At 43.5% G+C, this 26530-nt stretch overlaps 1 protein-coding gene across 1 annotated transcript in view; it reads right to left on the bottom strand.

Annotated features, from left to right (window-relative positions):
• LOC126470809 (uncharacterized) overlaps nucleotides 1–26530 on the bottom strand; it is a 574426-nt gene that overhangs the window by 196138 nt on the left and 351758 nt on the right. The window contains exon 3 of the mRNA XM_050098820.1: nucleotides 4132–4314. Within this exon, the coding sequence (XP_049954777.1) occupies nucleotides 4132–4302 (171 nt within the window). The 5' untranslated portion in view covers nucleotides 4303–4314. The remainder of the gene's footprint in view (nucleotides 1–4131; nucleotides 4315–26530) is intronic.

The raw sequence follows: 26530 nt of genomic DNA, 5'->3' as shown, positions 1-26530 counted from the left end.
TGGAGTCGCCAATCAACCTATCTAATAGCCGGTATGTCCACCTTAGGCAGGGATAATAACGGCGACGCGTCTTGGCATGGAACTTGAAAGGCCTTGGTAGGTCGCTGGAGAGAGCTGGCACCACATCTGCACACACAAGTCACCCATTTCCCGCAAATTCCGAGGAGAGTGCCGATGAGCTCCGACGCCACGTTCAGTCACATCCCAGGTATGTTCGATCTGGTTCACATTTGGCGATTTGGGGCCAGCACATCAACTGGAGCGCACCATTGTCTTCCTCGAACCACTCCACCACACTCCAGACCCTGTGACACGGCTGTTGGGAAACATGATGGCCATGGAAAGGTATACGTGGTCTGCAACCTGTGTACGATACTAGTTAGCCGTCATGGTACCTTGTACGAGCTCCACTGGATCCATAGATGCCACGAGAATGTTTCGCAGAGTATAATGAAAACGCCACCAGCTTGTCTCCGTACCGCCGTGCACGTGTCAAGGAACTATTACCCCGCAAGACGACGGATTCGCGCCCTCCTATCGGAATGATGAAGAAGGCATCGGGATTCATCAGACAATGCAGCGCTATACCACTGAGCCAACGTCCAGTGCCAATGGTCACGTTCCCATTTCAGTCATATTTCTCATTGTAGCGGTGTTATCATTGGCAAAAAAATTGTTCAAATGGCTCTGAGCACTATGGGACTCAACTGCTGAGGTCATTAGTCCCCTAGAACTTAGAACTAGTTAAACCTAACTAACCTAAGGACATCACAAATATCCATGCCCGAAGCAGGATTCGAACCTGCGAGCGTAGCGGTCTTGCGGTTCCAGACTGTAGCGCCTTTAACCGCACGGCCACTTCGGCCGGCTATCATTGGCACATTCAGAGATCGTCGGTTGCGGAGGTCCATCGTTAGGAGTTTTCGGTGCACTATGTGTTCAGACACACTTACACTGTGTCCAACATTAAAGTCTGATGTTAGTTCCAGCAGAGCTCGACGCCTGTCCTTCTTTACCAGTATGCGCAGCCTATGACGTTCGACATTTGTAATGGGGATGGCCGCCCAACGCCACGACGTCTGGATATAATTTCACTTTGGTTTAGCCACGTGTTGAAGTCATCAACACAGCACTTCTTGAATACCTGACAAGCCGTGAAGTTTCCGAAATGTTCGTGCCTAACCATCCGGGTTGTCACAATCTGCCATCGGTCAAAGTCAGATAGATCGCGCGAATTCCCCATTTTACACACTGACAGCACGCACACTGATACAACGTACACCACGCGTGTACTAGCAGTCATTTCTCGCCAGGTGACGTTGCTGGGTTTCTGTCGATAGTAGGTCGGTATTTCAAAACAGCACGGGCAACGTGCGGTCTTGTATTACAAATGGTTCAAATGGCTCTGAGCACTATGGGACTCAACTGCTGAGGACATTAGTCCCCTAGAACGTAGAACTAGTTAAACCTAACTAACCTAAGGACATCACAAACATCCATGCCCGAGGCAGGATTCGAACCTGCGACCGTAGCGGTCTTGCGGTTCCAGACTGCAGCGCCTTTAACCGCACGGCCACTTCGGCCGGCTCTTGTATTACCTTGTTGGAATAACGTTACTGAAACGTCGTAGATAGGCAAAGTCGCCGGTCTTAAAGCTTCAGAAACATAATACGTGGTGTTCAGATTACCATTAATGAGAACCAGAAGCTTTATTATTGTGTACCCAATAGCACCACATACCACCAGGCCGGGTGCTGGGCCCGTACGGTGATTAAGAATACAGGCTAGTTACAGTCTTTCTCCTCGGAGCCTCCACACACGGATACGACCACCGTGTTGCTGTACGTATAACTGAGACTCGTCTGCAAGGATGAAATTTTGTTAGGAACACCACCGTCGGCGTGCCTGTCTCACAATAACGCCCGCTGTGCTAAGAGATTACGCTGTTACAGGCGTCGTAGCAGCATCCATCTAGATAGTTATCTGCTACAGACATGTTTCTTTCCTGAATAATGTTCTTGAGCTGGTTATATGACCCTGCATGGTCGAGGAGCGATATGTTGTCCTATCTGACGCTAGTGGCGTCGCGCCGTTGAGATCCTGCATGGCGTTGTGCATGGCCCCCCTAGAATCCATAAACCCCATAACCACATGACAGACGTAGGATACCCACCAACGGGAATAGCATTATCGCGCAACGAGAAATCACAATCTATACACGCCACAAACCTGTTGCTGTCATATTCCGTCACGTGATGACAGACGTTTCTCCTTACACGATGCATAACATCACATTCTCACAAACAAACGACATTCAAATGCAATTTTTACATGAGAAATCCGTTCCGTAGTACACTCCAAGGGAAAAAAACCACGAACCCCGGAGGAGTTATCAGAATAGGACGGAAAGTGGTAGAAGGGGTGTACATGTACAGACAATCAAATTATTACAGTTTTAGAAAAACTGTATGATTTATTCAAGAGAACGAGCTTCAGAAACCGTGCTAGTCAATAACATGATGGTCCATCTCTGGCCCTTATGCAGTTAGTTATTCGGCTTGGCACTGATTGATGCAGTTGATGGATAGCCTCCTAAGAGGTATCGTGCCATATTATGTCGAACGGCGCCTTAGATCGTCAGAATCCCTAGATGGTTGAAGGGCCCTGTTCATAAGACTCCAGCCATTCTCAATTGGGGAGAGACTCGGCGATGTAGCTGGCAAGCACGAAGATAAGCAGTAGAAACTCTCGCCATGTGCGGGTGGGCATTATATAGCTGAAAAGCCCATGATGGCTTGCATGAAGACAACAAAACGAGGCGTACAATATCGCCGACGTACCGCTGTGCTGTAAGGGCGCCGCGGATAACAAACAAAGGGATCTCTCCTTCGTGGGGGACCACAGTCATGTAAAATTTTTGAAAGAAATTTCCGCCACTTGAGTGTTAGTTGTTCATTTATTGTACACAATCGTGATTCCGGCTTTGTAGCCATTCTCAAGCGCAAGTTGAAATCTTAAAATATGTCTGACCCATCTGTGACAAGTCACAGAATGGCTACAAAGCCGAAATCATGATTGTGTACAAAATGAACAATTAACATCAAATGGCTGAAATTTCTTTTTTTTAAAAAAAAAAAAAAAGGGTAGTCCTGCTATGAAATTAAAAGGCACTCCAGACCATCACTTCTTGATGCCTGAATGTGGCGCCGTATGGCGGGCGACAGTCACGTTGTTGTCCCACCGCTGTCCAGGGCGTCTCCAGACACGTCTTCGGCCTGTAATCTCACTGACTAGAGAAGAAATATCTTCAGTGATGATTCCCAGTTCGAACTGAGCCCCACTGACCAGCGAAGACATGTCTGGCGACGCCCTGGACAGTGACTGGATACCAACCTGACCGTCGTCCAACATACGGCCCGACAAACAGGAGTGAAGGACTGGAGCCCATAGGATGTCATTCGTGGCACCCTTACAGCTAAGCGGTACGTCGGCGATATTCTACACTCCATCTTGTCTTTTTGCTTACCAAACCACACCTTGGCGAGGCAGGTCGCCGTATCTCTCCCCAGTTGAAAACGTTTTAAGCATTATGGGTTGGGCCTTCCAAACAGCTCTGGATTTTGACGAAATAACGCACCAGTGGGACAGGATGTGGCATGATATCTCTCAGGAGGTCATCCAAAAACTCCATCAATCCATGCCAAGCCGAATAACTGCTTGCATAATGGCCAGAAGTGGACCATTATTGACTTACTCAGTTTCTGAAGTTCTTCCTCTTGAATAAATGGTTCAATTTTTCGGAAATTGTACTCATTTATCTTCCTGTACATGTACACCACATCTTTTTTTTTCTCTTAGAAAGTATTTCCTTTTATACACAGTATGTAGATGGCATTACTCGTACCTACTTGATGTGACTCTACTAAAATGTTAATCATTTGCTTATGCAATCATGCGTTATACTTCACATGAATTGATGTTTGTTGCATGCTGCCGTCACTGTACTTGTACTGAATAGTCAATGGCCACCAGTATGCATTGGAGTAAAGGCTGTCGATATAGTGGAAAGGTTTTCTTGTATAAATTCGCTTAAAGCATGCTCATGGTAACGTACGGACAGCTCCTACTTACTTGGTGTAGAAGACGCGCGATGCGCTCCGTGTGGTCGGCGGACAAGTGTTCGGCGTCGGCGTCAGCGGAGTGCATGGGTGGGCGCCGCTGCGGTGTCGTCAGGCGGTATGACGCCAGCAGCGATAGCAGCGACAGCGACGCCGCAGCCGTCATCAAGTCCCGCAGCCGCATCGTGCACCTACCCTAGATCCATCAAGTTTTGTACAATTAGTGGCATGCAACGCCCGTAACACGAAAATTTGGATGTAGCACAGTAGAATTAGAGATCACATCATGCAGGGTGGTCAATAAAGACAGGGTAAAATACAATTTTGCATTAAAAAGAATTAGCGAAACATACAGCGAAGGAATATTGCTTAATTGAGTGTGGAGTTTATTCACAGCCTCCTTGTGGCGTTCTGCTCTAGCTTTTATTGATCTTTTTACCAGCGTCTACACTATCAGGAAATTTTCCGGCGTGAAACAACAGAATAATCACTGCATTTAAGTGCGTAAAGGTGATCATGCTTAAACTTACGGCTGGATATTCAGATGCGATGAAGACTGAGGGTGAGCGATGTTTGACGTTATTTCATGGCAGCTCAGAGGTTCTGCTACTCAAGGAATGACTCCTGAGCACGCCTATCGGACGCAAAATCTCATCTCATGTACGTAAGTCAAGGATAATAGCAATTTTGAAATCATACCTTTGTTGTTGTTGTGGTCTTCAGCGGGATGAATGATTTGCTTCTGTTCCTCACGGTTTAGAAATTATAATCTACTTGTTTACTTCTAGTTTAATAACTGTGCAAAGATAAGACTGACGGATTACATCGAGAAAGTTCAAAGAAGGGCAGCACGTTTTGTATTATCGCGCAATAGGGCAGAGAGTGTCACTGAAATGACACATGATTTGGGGTGGACATCATTAAAGCAAAGGCGTTTTCCGTTGCGGTGAAACCTTCTCACGAAATTTCAATCAGGAACTTTCTCCTCTGAATGTGAAAATATTTTGTTGACGCTGACCTACGTAGGGAGAAACGATCATCATAATGAAATAAGGGAAACCAGAGCTCTCACGGAAAGATATAGGTGTTCGTTTTTAACGCGCGCTATACGAGATTGCAACAATGGACAATTATTGTGAGAGTGATTCGATGAGCTCTCCGCCAGGCACTTAAATGTGATTTTCAGATTATCCATGTAGATGTAGATGGGTGATAAAACTGTAGGATTAAAAGTTTCCGAACGCGTCTGTGTAATGCAAAAATGACCACTAAATGTTACGAGAGGTGGACCCCCGTCAGTATAAAAGGAGACGGGGAGTATTCTGTTGTTAGAACAGAAGCGGCAGAAGCAGAATGAGTCCGTCAAGAGCTCTGTGTGAGTCCAAACGTAGACTATTTTCTTGAATAAAAAATCAGTCAGCGTTATTTCAACGCGCTTATAAAACAGTCCAAGTCGACTTTTCGTGATATGAATGTGAAGTCCATCATTGCGAAAGGAGTTTATAAAAACTGGCATGAAATCGAAAGAATCACTTACGAGTTCCGAAATGCTACCAGCAGTCTAGCTGTCACAAAGACTTTCCGTTAGGAACAAAGGAGTACAGTGATCGAGCAGCACCTAGTGACAACGCGTTTCTGTAGTCACTGCTAAGCAACGCTTGGTGTGGTGTAAAGAGGTACGCCACTGTACTGTAGCGGGGATCAAGATGGCGGGTGTAAATCAGTTCCCCGCTATAGGCTATGCTGGAGTGGTGAGTTGATTAACTGGGCATGAGGTTCATGGACGCAGGTGGATGTCCGCTGATAAATCATAAAAGCAGTATAATGTAGACTACTTGTTTTGTGCGTAGGGTGGAGCGGTTGTATTGTTGTCTTGCTGCGGTCAGCATCCAGGGACGGACGATAGGCCTGGAGTATGGCGGCCGTGCTGGACTTAGTCCATGACCTTCAAAGACGCCGGCGGTCACAACATCGTCCTGTCAAGTAGGCGGCAGTGGAGTGGAGTCACACTGTCATCACCCGGGCGGGCGGAGATGCGCAGCGTGAGGACGCAGGCAGACGACAACCACGCAGCTGATACAGTCTCCGCAGAATTCACTCACGTTAGCTGGCACAGAGGTACAGCTATTTGCTGGAAGCACCGTAAAAATCTGTGGTGAAACCCCCCACCCTAGGTTAGGATGCTCGCAGAGACAAGCCTGAAGTAGTAGTAACTGTCCACACAGGGCAGGCGGCGGCTCAGCAGTCGGTCAGGCTCCGAGTAGGTGCAGTGAGGTCTGCAGGGGCCGGCCAGTAGATAGTCCCGCTTCTGGAAGGCACAAGTTCAGCTCCTGACTGCATCAGACATAGGTGCAGCCTGTAGTTCCGCAGCTAGTGGAAATGGCGTCTAGTGACAGCAGCTGAATGACCCTTTCCAGGTCGATGATTGTCGTGGACTACCTCTATAAGCTGGCTACAAGCAATGACAGACACTCCTTAGCCGAAACGGGTAGTATTTATGACGCCACGACCAAGCACTCTTTTGCTATGCTATCACTCATCGCCATACAGGCCAAGAAAGTGGCGCAGTACTGAGCAAGGACGGGTGGTCAGCCAGGTCATCACTGCTATAGTTTGGCTTCCGTTCTTCACCTGTGTCAGCGGCGCTGCAGCTCCGACAGTGGCGTCGAGACTGAATATGCAATAGCCGGCCGGGGACTTATGACCTCAGCAGTTGAGTCCCATAGTGCTCAGAGCCACTGAATACGCAATAACTTGTTTCACTGTGAGGTCCGGCGGGTGATTCTTGCTGTGTCAGAACCTAGCCTGCTTAATGCTTGTTGTGAAAGACCGCCTTGCTGGCTTCTCTCCGTATCGTCTCTCTAAAGCTTCAGGCATCAGTTCTTGATGACAGTAGTCCACTTGGTTGGAAATGGGTTACAATCGTCAGCTTATGAAGCAGTGGTGCAACTGACAGAGGATGACTTTAAACGAGTGATTTGTGGAAATAAATCACGCTACACCCTGTGACTATCCTATGGAAGAATTGTCCGCCCCTGGTAGCTGAGTGGTCAGCACGACGGAATATCATACCTAACTGCCCAGGTTCGATTCCCGGCTGGGTCGGAGATTTTCTCCGCTCAGGGACTGGGTGTTGTGTTGTCCTAATCATCATCATTTGATCCCCATCGACACCCAAGTCCCCGAAGAGGCGTCAACTCGAAAGACTTGCACCAGGGGAACGGTCTACCAGGCGTGAGGCCCTAGCCACACGGCATTTCCATTTATCGAAGAATCTGGTTTGACGAATAACTGGAGAACGAAACCAGCCATCATATGTAGTGCCAGCAACGAAATATGGACGAGTTAATGTTGCAGTATAGGGTATTTTACATTGTCATAATGCGGTCCGCTTATTGAGCTTAAGAAAACGTTAAACACGATGGATAACTCATTTTAGAGCATTGTGCACTACGTGCAGTAGAGGGACAGTTCGGACACGAAGACGGTTTGTATCAGCTTAACAGTGCACTCTGTCATAAAGCAGCATCTGTGAGGCAATGATCTGTGAACCATAAACTCTCTGAAATGGGATGGTCTGTTCAGAGTTCCCAATTGAATCCAAGGGAATACATTTGGGATACGTTATAACGTTGACTTTACTCCAGACCCTTGCGTCCAGTATCATTGCCCTCTTTGGTTTCGGCTCCTGTGTAATAATGGGTTGCCATCCACAGGCATTCAGTCTTCTCACTGAAAATGTCCCAATCAGAATTCAAGCCGTTATAAATACGAAGGGTAGACACACCCCATATTAAAGTCCATTAATAGGCGTCCGGATACTCTTGGTCAGGCTTTGTAGATATTACCGACAGCGGTATTAAGAATCAGCTGCAGTCTCTACAAATGAGCAGAACTCCACAGCCCGATAGAATTACTACCGGATTCGAAACCGAATTTGGCACTGAGTTAGCCCCCTTTTAACCATAATCTACAATAAATTTACAAAAAAGTCGTGCACAGTCGTTGGAATAAAGCACAGGTTACACCCGTCTGCGAGAAGGGTAGCAAAAGTAATCCACAACACTACCGTCCAGCATCCCTAAAATCCATATTCTGAGCTCAAACGTAATGAGATATCCCCAAAAAAATTACCTCCTACAAGCGAACCTGCATGGATTGCGGTGAAACCAAAATCACACTTTTCTCGCATGACATCCTGAAAATAGGCCGGCCGTGGTGGCCGAGCGGTTCTAGACGCTTCAGTCTGGAACCGAGCGACCGCTACGATCGCAGGTTCGAATCCTGCCTCGGGCATTGATGTATGTGATGTCCTTAGGTTAGATAGGCTTAAGTAGTTCTAAGTTCTAGGGGACTGATGACCTCAGATGTTAAGTCCCGTAGTGCTCAGAGCCATTTGAACCATTTTTGAACATCCTGAAAATAATGGATCAAGGAAGTCAGACGTATGCAGTATTTTCGAAAAACACTTGACTCAGCACCGTACCTACGGTTATTATAAAACCTACGATCGTATCGGGTATCAAACGAAATTTGTGACTGGATTTAGGGTTTCTCAGCGGGGATGACGCAGGGTATTATATTAGGTCAAGAGTCATTGACAGATGTAGAAATAACTTCGGGTGTGCTCGAGGGAACTGTATTGGGACCCATGTTGTTCATGTTGTATGTTAATGATCTTGCGGATAATATTACGAGAAAATAGAGACTTACCACAGTTCATGTAGCGATCCGTAATGAAATACTATTTGACAAAACCTGAAAAAATATTCAATTGCACCTTGATAAGAGTTGAAGGTATTGCAAAGCTTGGTGACTTGCTTTAAATGTTTAGAAATGTAAAACTGTACACTTCATAAAACGAAATGAAAACTAGGCAAGTGTGAGTAGGACTCATGCACTGAGGGTCCAATTTTTGCCTGTTATTGATACTGATACTGGCAAGATGTCAGTCCGGGGAATTCAAAGACATTCGAGAATGTTTTAGTAATTTTGTATCTATCTCTTTAATTTTGGAGTTATATTAACATGCTGTGCTAATTGGTGACTGCTGAACTATTTCTTCGTGTACTTTCGTCCCTGTTGTGATTTCTGATAAAACTTGATAGAAGCCTCCAGAGAGGAAAACGGTAAAGCTAACCACAGGACTATCGTTGTGATGCAAATGTTGAATCATTCTGTGGAATCTTTCAATGGACATTTTATGCGTTATTGGAACCTCTTCCTAAACAACTAAAGTGCACCAGCATTATTTACGAGCACTGTTTTGTAACATTACAGAGGCTGCATACGTCATAGGCATAGGGTGTCAGGGGACGTCTGTATGTAGAATGTGCAGTTCATAAAAGAACTGCGGTGCCACTGGGGGAGTGGCGTGGTCGTCGGACACGCTTACGTCTATCACCACTAGATGTAAAAGCATCGATCTCAGAGCGGCAGGGAACTCAACTTGATCGTAGCTCAGCCAGTCAGTGCAATATAGTTGTAAATTATACAAGAAAAACATCCTCATGAATCGCTCTACCTATTACCGAAAATCAGATCAAACTCCCTACAGTAGTTTCTCAGACTGTTGACTGATGACGAATGCAATGTAAGATTGTAATGGCAAGACAAATTTGTCTCTTCTGTGATATAATTACAAATTAAAAATTTCTAGATATTTCTTTATTAGTACAGTGAAATCTTGCCTCTCTCTAAACTTCATGGTTCTAAGTCAACGGAGAGTACCCTATATGTTTTGATGAGTGAGTCTGCGACTGTCCAAAAATGATCGTATCTTTTGATTGCACTGACTGCATTTTTTGCACTATCAAGGGACCGTAGACCATTATAGGCGACATAAGATTCAACTTGATAGCTCTACCCGTTCTTGAGAAAAAGGGTCTTAACGGTCGGACATACAGACAAACGGACGAACAACCAAGTGATCCTGTAAGGTTTCAGTTTTTACAGATTTAGGTACAGAACTGTGAAAACATAGCATCCTATGACTAAAGTATCAACGAGTCATACTTGGAATCAGTCAAGTCATACAAATAACTGAATGTAGCAGCTTGTAGGGATATTCAATGGAACAGTCACATACAATCAGTCGTAGTCAAAGCAAGTGGCACACTTAGGTTCATTGGTAGAATACTAGGGCAATGTAATAAGTCCACAAACGAGGTTTTCTGAAAATCGCTCGTACAACCAGTCATGGAATGTTTTTGTAGTATGTGGGGTCCTTACCATATAAGGCTAACAGGGGCTGTTGAACGTATACTGAGGAGAACACGAATGATCACAGTTTGTTTGACCTGTGTGACAGTGTCACGGGGATGCTGATGAATCTGAACTGGCAGACAGTTGGAGAATGGCGCAAACCAAACTATCCCGAGAGAGCGTACTTGCAAAGTTTCAAGAACCAGAATTAAATGATGAATTTATGAATATAATACAAACGAATACGTTTCGCTCCCTAAGGGATCGTTAAGGCAAGATTAGATTAATTACAACACGTATAGAGGCATTTAAATAGTTACTGTGTTCACTTCACAGTGATATGCAGAGTATGACTGCACGAGTAGCATGTAGATAATAGTCTGTCCTGGGCAAAGCCTCTTCAGCTGTGCATAATTACTGCAACTTCATCTATTTGTACCCGATTACAAGAGCCAAGCCTTGGCCTCCCTGTAAAATAATCACTCCACCCACCACCGCACTTCCCTCTGAAACCAAAGTGGCGAATCCTTAATGCATCAGGGTGAGTAGTATCAACTGATTCCTTCTCTTAATGAAGTTGTTCCTTAAATTCCTTCCCTCTCCAGTTCGGTTCACTACCCCCTCATTATTTCTTTAGTCATGTTATCTTCAACATTATTCTGTACTAACACACTCCAATAGCTTCAATTCTCTTTTTCTTTAGGTTATCTGTTGTCCAAGTTTCACTTTAGGACAACGCTACACTCCAAATACATATATGCAGGAAAGAATGTACAACATTTAAATTCATATTCGATGTTAACAAATTTCTCTTTCTCAGAAATGCTTCGTGTTAAATAAAATCACCTTCTATTGTGACTGGTAACGGTTGTTACTCTACATCCTGTCAATGAAGTCAGTTTTGAAATCACAAACAGTGATGTAGTGCATGCACTAAACTGCAGAGGAATGGGAAAGCCAACGGACCCGATGGAGTTTACCCTGAAGTTATTAAAGTTGTAGCTGAAGAGGTGTCGATTGGCCTCAGTCTTCTAACATCATTGTTCATTGTTGTCCGTGCATCATGAAGGACGCCCTATGACTGGCTGAGATCAACGTTTATTACACCGGCGAAGAAGACAAACGTCTCACAATGCGACGACTATCGTACAATTTGCTTTAGGTCAAATTATTTCTGCGAATCATATGCGCAAATGGATTTACAAGAATTGTGAATCCCAAATGGACGTGATCCAGTTTGGCTTACGAAATAGTGTTACAACTCATGAAGCACTCTTATCCTTAAATGCACTATTGCGAAGGTGCAGATATATCAATGTCGATATTTACGCTTGTTTCATACACTATAGAAAGTATTTTGACTGCGTGAGACGTATGCAATTGGTGGAGATTTTGAGGTCAACTGGTATTGATCAAAAGTATTTACGCACCATCAGCGCGCTGTATTGGAATCAGACCGCGGATGTAAAAACTGACCAAGGAACATCAGAAGCGACAACAATTAGTAAAGACGTTCGTCAGGGCTGTATACAAACTCCTCTCTCATTTAACATTTACTCCGAAGAAATTTTCACAGAAGTATTGGTGGAAAAATCAACGGAATGATTATAAAAGGAAAGACAATCAGTAATATTAGGTACGCACGCGACGCTGTTGTCATAACAAATGATCCACCTGCGTTCGAAGACACATTATAGACAAATTAGTCCAGCGCAGTGAAGAGTTTGGCCTATTTGTCAACGCCTCGAAGACCAAAGTTGAAGCCTTCTGTAAGAGAAGAATCCAATAAAACTTGTCAATAAAAGGAAATAACATTGAGCAAGTATCCTCACTGAAGTACCTGGCAACTGTGATGGACGAGCAGTGCGACTGCAAGAAAGAGACCAGCAGACAATTTATTTGCACGAAAAAACTTTTCCTAATATCGGCAACTGAGAATAAGAGTGATTCATTGCTACGTATTCTCCATTTTGTTTTATCGAAGCGAAAGATGCACCGACGACCAATATCTATAGAAAATAATTGATGCTTTTGAATTGCATCTGTATTGCCTACTCATACGCATAACGTGAGTGCTAAAAACATCAAACGAAAAAGTCCTTCGTCGAATTAAAAAAAATACCTATTGCTCATTATAAAACAGACGAAAACTCAGTTTCTAGAACACGTTATAAGAGGCGAAAGTTACCGGTTTTTATTACAACTCACCAGTGAAGGAAAAATCAATAGGAAATATCTGTTGGAAGACGAAGGAATTCGTGATTGAAGGGCATTCGAGGATGGTACAGCTGCACGTCAGAAGATGCCTTCCATGGCGCAATGTCACTTCCAGATCTGGACCGCCAATCTCTGTCACGAGAAGGCACCGTAAGAAGGAGAATTCCCTGTTACAAATAGAACGACCAATATCTAGTCAAATTTACAAATAACTTCGTAGTTTGAGCCTACTTATCAGGATAACGTTGCACCCCTTCTGACCCGGATGCATGAACTGATTCGGTTGCGGAGGGTGTAGCTTTGCTGAGGCAAGCTAGCCCACAACTGTCCTTGATATACTGGGTATTGGAACTGCGGTAGAGTTACCGTCCGAGCTGCTCTCACACTTGTTGTATCGGGGCAGATGTGGGAACGTTGCTCGCCATGAGAGTGCCTCACCATCACGCACATCGTTCCTAGAAACAGGTGCGGTATGTGCAAAAAAATGGTTCAAATGGCTCTGAGCACTATGGGACTCAACTGCTGAGGTCATTAGTCCCCTAGAACTTAGAACTAGTTAAACCTAACTAACCTAAGGACATCACAAACATCCATGCCCGAGGCAGGATTCGAACCTGCGACCGTAGCGGTCTTGCGGTTCCAGACTGCAGCGCCTTTAACCGCACGGCTACGTCGGCCGGCCTCGGTATGTGCACAAAGCTTGTCCTGTTGAAAAGGAAACTATGATATTGTCACATGAAAGGTAACACAAGGATAGCCGTGATGTACCGTTGTGCCGTAAGAGTTCCCTCAGTCATTACCAGCCTTAACCAGAACTCATAACCGATGTCTTCGCATACAGTAACGCCAGGAGTAACACAGCTATCCCTTTCCGAAACATGGGAAGGATTGGACCTCTCCCCAGGTCGCAACCATGCTCGCCGATGATGATCGTCAGGATTGTGCAGAAGTGCGATACATCGCTGAACATAATGCGATGGCATTCAGTAGCAGTCCAATATTCCTGTTCCGCGCACCACTCCAAACGCAGCGGCTTGTGCTGTGATGTTAACGGCAACCTACGCATGGGTTGGTGATTCCTTTGTCTGGCTGCTGCTAGTCTCCGACCAATAATGCAAGATAACACAGAATGTTGCAGGGCGTCCATCACTTGTGCCACGATGCCACGTTCAATCACTTCCCAGACATATTCGATTGGTTTCAGATATGGTTGAGTTGGAGGAGAGGTGGGGAGGGGGCAGACATCAATTGTAACTCGACAGTCTATTCCTCGAACCACTCTACTGGCCTTGTGACATGACACACTATTTTGTTGAAAAGTGCCGCTGATGACGGGAAACATGGTCGTCATGAAGGGGTGTACCTGGTCTGCAACCTGTGTACGATACTCCTTGGTCGTCATGGTGCCTTTCACGAGCTCCATTGGACCCATGGATGCCCATGTGAATCTTCCACAGAACATAATGGAGCCCCCGCCAGCTTGGCTCCGTCCCACGGTACAGGTGTCAAGGAGCTATTACCCTGGAATACGAAGGATTCGCACTCTAATATCGGCAGTATTGAGATTCATCAGACCATGCAAAGCTATTCCACTCTACGAACGTCCAGTGCCGATTGTCACATGCCCATTTCAGTCGTAGTTGCCGACGTCGTGACCTTAACATTGACACATGCCTAGGTCGTCAGCTGTGGAGGCCAATCATCAGGACTGTTCGATGCACTGTGTTCAGATTCACTTGTACTCTGCCTAGCATTAAATTATCGTGTTAGTTCCACCGCAATTCGCTACCTGTCCTGTTTTACAAGTCTGACTAACCTACGACATCCGACATTTGTAATGAGGGGTGGGCGCCCAACCCCACGACGTCTGGACGTGGTTTCACCTTGGTTTCGCCACGTGTTGAAGACACTGACCTCAGCGTTCCTCAAACACCGGACAAGTCGTGCAGTTTCCGAAATGCTCGAGCCGAGCCTCCGAGTCATCACAATCTGCTGTCCATCAGACTCATGTCACATAGATCGCATGCCTTTCCCATTCTACACTCAGACAGGTCGCTGGCTGATAGTACATGCTCCGTATGTGTGTCTGACTAGCAGCTATTCCTCGCCAGGTGACGTAGCTGTAGCTTGAGTGGTTTTATATCGATAGTAGGTCGGTGTTCAAAATGTTCTGGCTGATTAGTGTACACCCTACTAGGTCTTCTAACAACACTACACGCGAACAACGCTAAAGCACTCAGACGGCCGTTTTTTCTGTCTCAGAGAATTGTAGGTCGGTTCATTTCACATATGTCGAAGATTTGTGCATGTAAAAAATCACGTTGACAAACGACCATATCTTCTGGATGCTTCATATTTTCTTCCAAGCGGTGTAATTTGAGCAGTCACAACATATGGCTCGCGTAATTCGACACTGTGTGTAGGGCTTTTGTTTCACGGTTCGGAGGTATTGTGTGTGTTTGGATCCTTAGCGAATCAGCGAATAGCTAAATTCGTCAACTAAGTTGTTGTCAGAAAAATATTATCAATCAGATCGTAGGCCTACGGATGAAGAAATTCTACTGCAAACGATTTTAAAAACAAAAACGCATGGTTTTTGAAACAGATGGGGTTGATTCGTATGAGAGTCGGTCTGTTTGAACCGGACAATGGCTGGTAAGAAATTTTTCTTCTGACTGTGGAACGAAAGCATAATGCCGTACAACACGTATGTAATGTAGAATACCTGAAATTGACTGAAGATTGGAATTTAACACATGCCTATATGATATCCACTTAAGATCATCCAGAAGAGCCACAGGTATACATAAAAAAACAATTCGAATAAAAGAAGAAATGTCATCCAACGTTATTGGACACGTTGATATACGTTGTGTGTTAGCATGTGTCAGCAATAAAAATTTATACCCTTTTCAGTGCTGTGTGGTCTTGTTGTAGTACTCTGCTGATAAAACCAAGATCATAGGTACGTGATCTCTCCACCCGTACCCTCGCCGCCACACACTTACCTGAGACTTTCAAATGTGTCATTACTGCGCAAGTTTCCTGTAGATGTAGAATATGAAATTAAAAAAAATATTATTATTTGCGAGAAATGAATTTAGTGTGTTCGGTGAATGCATGATGGATGTGAACTGGGTATTGACATGTGAATACAACCCTGTGATAAGTATTCCCTGAATAAATGAAACAGTCATGTTCTAAATGTATGGCTATGTGGCCAAAATCATTCCTTTTTTTAATGTTGCGCATTGTGCTGTCCTCTGATTGACATTTTATTTCGTTAGTCATGGCCGTTACATAAAAAGTTTGTGCTTTTCAGCTGTGTTGAGATCTGTACAAAGCTATTATACACACTACATAACATTAGATCACAGTAGAAAGTTCACGGCGAAAATTATAGCTATACAAACAACAGGCCGGCCGCTGTGGTCTAGCGGTTCTAGGCGCTCAGTCCGGAACCGCGCGACTGCTACGGTCGCAGGTTCGAATCCTGCCTCGGGCATGGATGTGTGTGATGTCTTTAGGTTAGTTAGGTTTAAATAGTTCTAAGTTCTAGGGGACTGATGACCACAGATGTTAAGTCCCATAGTGCTCAGAGCCACTTGAACCATTTTGAACAAAGAACATGTTTTCATTAATAATATACACAAACTTACAGTAAAAATTAGTTGGCACTCTTGTTAACGTTTTTATAATTGTTAATTTTCCATTTACTTGTTAGTCGTGGATGTTCCGGCACTTGTATTTGCGTTATTTTCTTACAATGATGTTGCTGATTGATTTTTGTAAGTGTTACAAGTGCCTAGAGAAGGGAAGACTCTTCCTTTTCTGAACGGATAGTGCAAATAATTTTACCGGAAAATATGCACTCTGAGCAATAAGATTCAAACGTAAAAACGATAAAAAATTGAAGAATGTGGTTTATAGATGATAATCATTTCGAAATTGCTTGTGTAACTTTTGTAACAGTCTCAAGTTGCTAATAGACGTTTCAAACAATCAATGTGAATGGAAACGTAGCAATAGCCTTACACATGGATTAGATTACTAAGATTTCGAGAATGATGCGTGGTATATCGAATTATAAGCAGCCGAGTACGTATCTGCAATGGTGACAAGCAGTGGTTTTGGAAAACAAAGAAAAACCTAAGTTATTGTATCTCAGTAGGAGTTTGATTGACACGGTTTCCGTATATTATTCTGGTTTTTAATACAATTTTTGTTGTTGAGAAAGTTATCCTTAAATTTTTACGTTCTCGAATGGCTTATCAGCACGAGAGACAAAGATGAGAGTCACATGGTAATCAAACCTCCCATCAGGGTAATGCCAACCTGCCAGCATTAGAGTGATTTTTAAACGTTTTCTCACAACTTTATTGGCAAATGCCAGCTAGCCTGGTTACCCATACTTGCTTTAGAAACTTGGCATAATAACTGCTAAAATATGCAACCAAGGAGAATAGAATGTTATTTGATTGGCACAGAGATCTAGCACATGTTATTTCATCGCTCATTGGGTTAAAATTGTTCTGGAGAAACAGGAATGGTATCCGGCAGTGGGAAAATATTAATTATTAGATAACGTAAATGTCAGTGAAATGAGAACAACTAGAGTAGAGAAAGGAAGGAAGAAAGAGAGACAGAATAAAAGAGGATGTTACCGTTTTGTCATGGTAAAATACCCTCATATTTAAAAATGGGAGAAAAACCTGTAAATGTTACGCCGTAGTTTACTTCAGCTAAGGGCAGAATTTCTGTTTACAAAGTCATGTGAAAGAAAATACTGGAATTACGCAGTGTGTAATAAAGGTAATGTATCTGTAATAACCCACACAATGGGACTCAATAGGAATAATTTAATAAGTTTTGATACGTACGGCTATGTTTTCCTCCAGAATATCTTTCTTTAATGATGAAAGACTTTTATATTATGAACGTCAATTCGTTAGCTTGGTTTATAATCTAAATCCGACGCAGCAAAAGTATCTCAGTTTAGTGATTTTGTGTAATTCTTTCCTTCACAATTAGCACACAGAAAGACGTATAACTGAGGATATTACGGACAAGTTCGTTTTCAGCGTGGTTTGTAATAAGCAAATTCTGTGGTTGATCTCGAAAACAAAAGCAGTGCATTTGAACTCGTGAGTGAGAGTTCATCGGAACGCTGCTCATAAACGAGTTATCGAGTCCGTAAATATTGTACGGATTCGCCAAATAGCCTGCTTCCCGTCTGTTTCGTTCCATCATATTCCAATAAGATTATTCTGTGCCACTTAACAAAACAACGGAAACAGGACATGAGATGAAATAGGACGTAAGTGCATTTGCGAAGAGCCATAAATTCAGAGAGCACATGCTTTGACAGGCTTGTCTCCAAGAGAATAAACTACATTCTTTATGAAAATCGAGCCAGTCGCTCATATTTCAGTTATAACAGTGAAATATCTTTTACATATTACTCATAGAACATACTATGGTGTCTTGCAATTACGACAACACACTACAGTCTTTCATTTGACTTAAGAATGCTGAGAAAACGCTAACCATGAAATTACAGCCAGGCATGCATATTTTTTGGCTAGAGGGCTCTACATCTACATCTAAATCTACATGCATACTCTGCAATTCACATTTAAGTGCCTGGCGGAGGGTTCATCGAACCACCTTCACCATTCTCTATTGTTTCAGTCTCGTGTAGCGCGCGGAAAGAACGAACACCTATATCTTTCCGTGCAAGCTCTGATTTCCCTTATTTTATCATGGTGATTGTTTATCTCTATGTAGGTCGGCGTCAACAAAATATTTTCGCATTCGAAGGAGAAAGTTAGTGATTGGAATTTCGTGAGGAGATTCATCCGCAACGAAAAACGCCTTTGTTTTAATGATGTTCATCCCAAATCCTGTATCATTTCAGGAACACTCTCTACCCTATTTCGCGATAATACAAAATGTGCTACCCTTCTTTGAACTTTTTTTATGTACTCCGTGCCGGTCATAGTGGCCGAGCGGTTCTAGGCACTACAGTCTGGAACCGCGCGACCGCTACGGTCGCAGGTTCGAATCCTGCCGCGGACATGGATGTGTGTGATGTCTTAGGTTAGTTAGGTTTAAGTAGTTCTAAGTTCTAGGGGACTGATGACCTCATATGTTAAGTGTTATAGTGCTCAGAGCCATTTGAACCATTTTGATGTACTCCGTCAATTCTATTTGGTAAGGATCCCACACCACGCAGCAGTATCCTAAAAGAGGAGGGACAAGCGTAGTGTATGCAAACTCTTTGGTACGTCTGTAACATTTTGTAAGCCTCTTGCCAATAAAACGTAGTATTTGGTTTGCCTTCCCCACAACATTTTCTATGTTCTCCTTCCAATTTAAGTTCTTCGTAATTGTAATTCCTAGGTGTTTTCTTGAATTTACGGTCTTTAGATTTGACTTTTTAATGGCGTAACTGAAGTTCAACGGATTCCTTTTAGCACTCATGTGGATGACCTCACACTTTTCGTTATATACGGTCAACTGCCAATTTTCGCACCATACAGATATCTTTTCTAAATAGTTTTGAAGTTTGTTTTGATCTTCTGATGACTTCACTAATCGGTAAATGGCAGCGTCATCTACAAACAACCTAAAACGGCTGCTCATATTGTCTTCCAAGTCGTTTACTTAACTAAGGAACAGCAAGGGGCCTGTAACACTACCTTAGTGAACGCCAAAAATCACTTCCGTTTTACTCGATGACTTTCCGTCAAATACTACGAACTGTGACCTCTCTGAAAGGAAGTAACGAATCCAGTCACATAACTGAGACGATATTCCATAAGCACGCAATTTCACTACAAGCCGCTTGTGGTGTACAGTGTCAAAAGCCTTCCGGAAATCCAGAAATACGGAATCCATTTTTAATCCCTTGTCAACAGGACTCAACACTTTGTGCGAGTAAAGAGCTAGTTGTTTCTCATAAGAACAATGTTTTCTACTTCTGTGTTGACTATGTGTCAATAGACCGTTCTCTTCGAGATAATTCATAATGTTTGAACACAATATATGTTCCAAAACCCTTCTGCATATCGACGTGAATGATATGGGTCTGTAATTTAGTTCATTACTCCTACTACCTTTCCTGGATATTGGTGTGACCTGTGCAACTTTCCAGTCTTTGGGTATGGATCTTTCGTCGAGCGAAGGTTGTACATGATTGTTAATTATGGAGCTATTGCAATCAGCATAGTCTGAAAGGAGCCAAATTGATATACAGTCTGGACCAGAAGACTTGCTTTTATTAAGAGATTTAAGTTGCTTCACTACTCCGAGGATATCTACGTCTCTGTTACTCATATTGGCAGCTGTTCTTGATTAGAGTTCTGGAATATTTACTTCGTCTTCTTTGGTGAAGGAATTCCGGAAGGCTGTTTTTAGTAACTCTGCTTTCGTAGCACTGTCTTCGATAGTATCCCCATTGCTATCGCGCAAAGAACGCATTGTTTGTGTCTTTGCCGCTAACATACTTCACATACGACCAGAATCTCTTGGGATTTTCTGCCAGGTTTGGAGACAAAGTTTGTTGTGGCAAGCGTTATAAGCATCTCGCATTGAAGTGCGCCCTAGATTCCGAGCTTCTGAAAAGATGGCCGATCTTGGAGATCTTGCGTCTGCTTAAATTTGGCATATTTTTGTCGTTGTTTCTGCAACAATGTTTCGACCCGTTTTGCGTTCCATGGGGGATCATCTCCGTCGTTTGTTAATTTATCTGGCATAAATCTCTCAATTTCTGCCGATACTATTTCTTTGAATTCAAGCCCCTTCTGGTCTACACGTATCTTGTTAATTTGGAAGGAGAGGAGATTGTCTCTCAGGAGGGCGTCAAGTGAATTTTTATCTGCTTTTATGAAAGTTTGGAAAGTCATTCACGTCTATTAATGTTAGTCGAGTAGTCAACTGCATGTGTGATATGCATTTTTTGCTGTTACAGGGTTTTGTTTTCGGGATAACCTTTCTACTCCGTTCTAAAGAACTTGATGTGTAACATATTTCCACTCTTCCTGCAACAAAAGTAATTGGTGGGGTCACGTTCATGGGTAACTAGATCTTGAGGCAGCCTATGTTTACTGTATGGTTAACGTTTTCCACGAGCTTCTGGTCCTTTTAGAAGTTCTCTCTAAAGAACCCATCCAGCTGATGATGTAATGGTCACTTCAGCTTGGACAGCAACACTGTAACGCTCACTGAAACGGTCAAATGGCAGTCAGTTATCAAACTTTGGGTAGCTTCTGGAGTTTGTTTATTTTTCTCTCACCTGGGAATAATGGTTCGTGGCCCAAATGGAAAACAAACGATCACTTACTGTATAACAATGATGATCGAATTCCACTATTGACACAAATAATCACGGAACTACCGTTTACTAAGTAGCCACACTGGCACACATACAGAAATCTGATCACCACGTGATGTACCAGGACACACCAACTGATCATTAACGCCGCTGTTTGCACGATTTGAACCACCATCGCTCACTTCTTCTTGTGAGGATTGGCATCCTGGCATTGTCACGACCAACTAATAAAAATAATCTTATCATCTCTCGTCGACTATTTCTGTTACTGGCCCCTGCACCTAATCTGCGGCGGAAGTCACCCGCAGTAGGTAGTAGATGAACAGGATGTCTGACAACTCATCCGCATAGTACGCTGTACACTGAGGTGACGAGAGTCATGGGATACCTCCTAATATGGTGTCCGACCTCCTTCGGCCCAGCATAGTGCAGCAACTCGACGCGACATGGATTCAAGTCGTTGGAAGTCTCCTGCAGAAATACTGAGCGATGCTTCTCTACAGCAGTCAAATGGCTCTGAGCACTATGGGACTCAACTGCTGAGGTCATTAGTCCCCTAGAACTTAGAACTAGTTAAACCTAACTAACCTAAGGACATCACAAACATCCATGCCCGAGGCAGGATTCGAACCTGCGACCGTAGCTGTCTTGCGGCTCCAGACTGCAGCGCCTTTAACCGCACGGCCACTTCGGCCGGCTACAGCAGTCATATTTGCAAACGTGTTGCCAGTGCAGTGTTGGAAGTAGTCACAATCAAGCTACAGTTGGCCATTACAAAGCCTTGTAAGCCTTAAAAATGTTATTAGGAAGCCTAAGAGTATGTGGTGCGCAAATAAGATAACTAATTCACAGGATAAAATTAAAACCATATGGTCAGTTTTGAAGAAAGTGTCTGTTCAGCAGCACAAGGTCGACGATATAGAGTCAAATCATAGTAAAAATATTTCTCTTACTGAAAAATCACATACACTACTGGCCATTAAAATTGCTACCCCACGAAGATGATGTGCTACAGACGCGAAATTTAACCGACAGGAAGAAGATGCTGTGATATGCAAATGATTAGCTTTTCAGAGTATTCAGACAAGGTTGGCGCCGGTGGCGACACCTACAACGTGCTGACATGAGGAAAGTTTTCAACCGATTTCTCATACACAAACAGCAGTTGACTGGCGTTGCCTGGTGAAACGTTGTTGTGATGCCTCGTGTAAGGAGGGGCAATGCGTACCATCACGTTTCCGACTTTGATAGAGGTCGGATTGTAGTCTATCGCGATTGCGGTTTATCGTATCGCGACATTGCTTCTCGCGTTGGTCGAGGTCCAATGACTGTTAGCAGAATATGGAATCGGTGGGTTCAGGAGGGTAATACGGAACGCCGTGCTGGATGCCAACGGCCTCGTATCACTAGCAGTCGAGATGACAGCCATCTTATCCGCATGGCTGTAACGGATCGTGCAGCCACTTCTCGATCCCTGAGTCAACAGATGGGGACGTTTGCAAGACAACAACCATCTGCACGAACAGTTCGACGACGTTTGCAGCAGCATGGACTATAAGCTCGGAGACCATGGCTGTGGTTACCCTTGACGCTGCATTACAGACAGGAGCGCCTGCGATGGTGTACTCAACGACGAACCTGGGTGCACGAATGGCAAAACGTAATTTTTTCGGATGAATCCAGGTTCTGTTTACAGCATCATGATGGTCGCATCCGTGTTTAGCGTCATTGCGGTGAACGCACATTGGAAGCGTGTATTCGTCATCGCCATACTGGCGTATCACCCGGCGTGATGGTATGGGGTGCCACTGGTTACACGTCTCGGTCACCCTCTTGTTCGCATTCACGGCACTTTGAACAATGGACGTTACATTTCAGATGTGTTACGATCCGTGGCTCTACCCTTCATTCGATCCCTGCGAAACCCTACATTTCAGCAGGATAATGCACGATCGCAGTTGCAGGTCCTGTACGGGCCTTTCTGGATACAGAAAATGTTCGACTGCTGTTCTGGCCAGCACATTCTCCAGATCTCTCACCAACTGAAAACGTCTGGTCGATGGTGGCCGAGCAACTGGCTCGTCACAATACGCCAGTCACTACTCTTGATGAACTGTGGTATCGTGTTGAAGCTGCATGGGCAGCTGTACCTGTACACGCCATCCAAGCTCTGTTTGACTCAATGCCCATGCGTATCAAGGTCGTTATTACGGCCAGAAGTGGTTGTTCTGGGTACTGATTTCTCAGGATCTATGCACCCAAATTGCGTGAAAATGTAATCACATGTCAATTCTAGTATAATTTATTTGTCCAATGAATATCCGTTTATTATCTGCTTTTCTTCTTGGTGTAGCAATTTTAATGGCCAGTACTCTATATGTACAGTATTTAACAATCATTTTCTGAGCATTTCTGGTAAATTAAATAAAAATTTAGTTTCCACAGGGAATCATATACCTCTCTTGGAAGTCGGCAGCTCGTGGTCTCGCGGTTGCGTTCTCGCTTCCCGAGCATGGGGTCTCGGGTTCGATTCACGGTGGGGTCAGTGATTTTCACCTGGCTCGAGAGTGTTTGTGTTGTCCTCATCATTTCATCAACATTCATGAAATTGGCGAGACTGGGATGACCAAAAGTTGGGAATTTGTACGGGCGCTGATAACCGCCCCACATACCAAACGTCATCATCATCATCCTCATAAGTCTCTTGGAAAATGCCTTTCCGATAGTAATGTTTGAAATACTCCTCTGTGATACTGACAAGGGGGAGACTGAATCAATAATTAAATCACTGAAGACTAAGGACTCTCATGGATATGATGGAGTGCCTAGCAGAGTATTAAAGTACTGTGCTACACATGTTAGCCCTGTACTTAACCATATTTTTAATTTTTCCTTTAGAAATGGTGAGTTTCCTGAACAATTAAGGTACTCATTAGTAAAGCCGCTTTATAAAAAGGGAGAAATGGATAATGTAAGCAGTTTTAGACCTATTTATATGGCATCAGTGTTTGCTAAAGTTATTGAAAAGGCTGTGAATGTAAGGATAACTGATCATTTTATATCACATAATTTGCTATCAAATGTACAGTTCGGCTTTAGAACTCGTTTAACAACTGAATGTCCTATATTCTCTTGTCTCTGTGAGGTACTGAATGGACTCACAGTGTAGGGAGTGGCCGTGGTGTGTGTGTGTGGTGGGGGGGGGGGGAGGGGGGAGGGGGAAGCCCCAGGGATCAGTGTTGGGGTCATTCCTGTTCCTTATTTATATAAATGACATGCCATCTAGTATTACAGGTAACTCTAAAATATTTCTATTTGCTGATGACACTAGCTTGGTAGTAAAGGATGTTGTGTGTAACATTATCTCGGTTTCAAATAGTGAATAGTGTAGTTCACGACATAAGTTCACGTCATGTAGAAAATAAACTAATGCTAAATCACAGTAAGACTCAGTTTTTACAATTTCTAACACACAATTCGACAAAACCCGACGTTTAATTTCACAAAATGCGCATATGATTAGTGAAACCGAACAGTTCAAATTTCTAGGTGTTCAGATGGATAGTAAACTGTCATGGAAAGCCCACGTTCCGAATCTTGTTCAAAGATTTAATGCGGTATTTGAAGTGAGTGATCGTTCGACACGAAAATTAGTCTACTTTGCATATTTTCATTCGCTTATGTTGTATGGTACTATATTTTGGTGTAACTCTTCCCACACTGAAACTATATTTTTGACTCAGAAACGAGCAGTTAAGGTAATAAGTGATGTGAGTTAACGAACGTCCTGTCCACCCCTGTTCACTAGTCTGGGTATTTTGACATTGGCCTCTCAAAATATATATTCATTACTGTCGTTTTGGGTGTTGTGTGATGTCCTTTGGTTAGGTTTAAGTAGTTCTAAGTTCTAGGGGACTGATGACCATAGATGTTAAGTCCCATAGTGCACAAAAAAAACTGTCGTTTCTTGTTAACAATATCAGCTTACTCCCAAGAATAAGCAGCTTTCACTCAGTTAATACTCGGCATAAATCCAACTTACATTTGGATCGAACTTCCTTAATTTTTATGCTGAAAGGTGTGCAGTATATTGGTGCTCCATTTCCAATAAGCTACCACAAAAATTCATAAATCTTAGCAGTAATCCACACGCTATCAAATCGAAACTAGATAGTTTCCTCATGGGTCACTCCTTCCATTCTGTTGAGGAGTTCCTTCATAATTTAAAGTGATTCTTACGGTATATTGTTGACTGCGTTTACTGAAACTTATGGCTTGACTTTTTTCGGGTTCATAAACCAATTCATTTTTATCTTTTATTACTTTTACCTTGTAATTTTATGTACTGGCACGTTCCGTGACCTTCGAGATTTGCTCCTCAATTTGGTCCTACGGAGCTTGAAGTGTAAATAAATAAATAAATCTGGTCTCTCTATTATGTCCCAACGATATTCGATGGGATTTACGTTGGGCGATTTGGGGTCCAAATCATTCGTTAGAGGCTGGCGCCGGTGGCCGATCGGTTCTAGGCGCTTCAGTCCGGAACCGCGCGACCGCTACGGTCGCAGGTTCGAGCACTATGGGACTTAACACCTGAGGTCATCAGTCCCCTAACATCACACACATCCATGCCCGAGGCAGGATTCGAGCCTGCGACCGTAGCGGTCGCGCGGTTCCAGACTGAAGCGCCTAGAACCACTCGTCCACACCGGCCGGCTAATTTCAACGTCTGCAGACATCGATGACCAGGTTCAATACTTCCTAATGTTTACACGACAACGGAACATCACTTCAAAGAAATGGCCTAAATTGTGGAGCGCTACCAGCGTTTCGCGCTCTAACTGACTCAACCCTACTTATTGACTCACTGTAGTAGAAGCCATATATGTGATAATGAAGCATTACCTTCCAATCGTGCAGGATACTTCGAATTTAAGTTGTAGAGATTATAGATTAGGATGCAACAACCTCCACAGAAAGCTACATGTCCTTTTTTTAATAATTATTGATAAAAATCACTAAAACAATGTATTAAAAATCATCAGTTAACTTTTTCCTAATCAGTTCCTTCAATGACTGTTATTCGATTTATAAGAATGTTTCCAAATATTTTAATGTACAGGGTGATTATAATTAAAGTTAAACTTTCAAACCACTTTAGAAATAACACCACTGGTCAGAATGACGTCTAATTGCAACGGAATATTATCGGAGAAGACGGAAAACATATGGCAAAATAAAAATAAATAGTTACAAAATGTAGCAATAGATGGCGCTGTAAGCTGGTTCAAATGGTTCAAATGGCTCTGAGCACTATGGGACTTAACATCTGTGGTCATCAGTCCCCTAGAACTTAGAACTACTTAAACCTAACTAACCTAAGGACATCACACACATCCATGCCCGAGGCAGGATTCGAACCTGCGACCGTAGCAGTCGCGCGGTTCCGGACTGAGCGCCTAGAACCGCTAGACCTCCGCGGCCGGCCGCTGTAAGCATCATAATTTAATACTGGTCAACTACAAATGACAAATAAATCACACAACAATGTCTAAGGTGTACGTTTGAAGTTAAACAAACTGTAGTCCTCACATCGGATGGGAAAAATCTGTTTTTAATTATCCAGAGGACAAATACCGCATAAAAAGTATCACTC

The sequence above is a fragment of the Schistocerca serialis genome, chromosome 3 (assembly GCF_023864345.2).
Source record: "Schistocerca serialis cubense isolate TAMUIC-IGC-003099 chromosome 3, iqSchSeri2.2, whole genome shotgun sequence".
Classification (NCBI taxonomy): domain Eukaryota; kingdom Metazoa; phylum Arthropoda; class Insecta; order Orthoptera; family Acrididae; genus Schistocerca; species Schistocerca serialis.
Note: the sequence above shows the minus strand (reverse complement) of the source record. Positions and strands in the feature narration are given on the sequence as shown.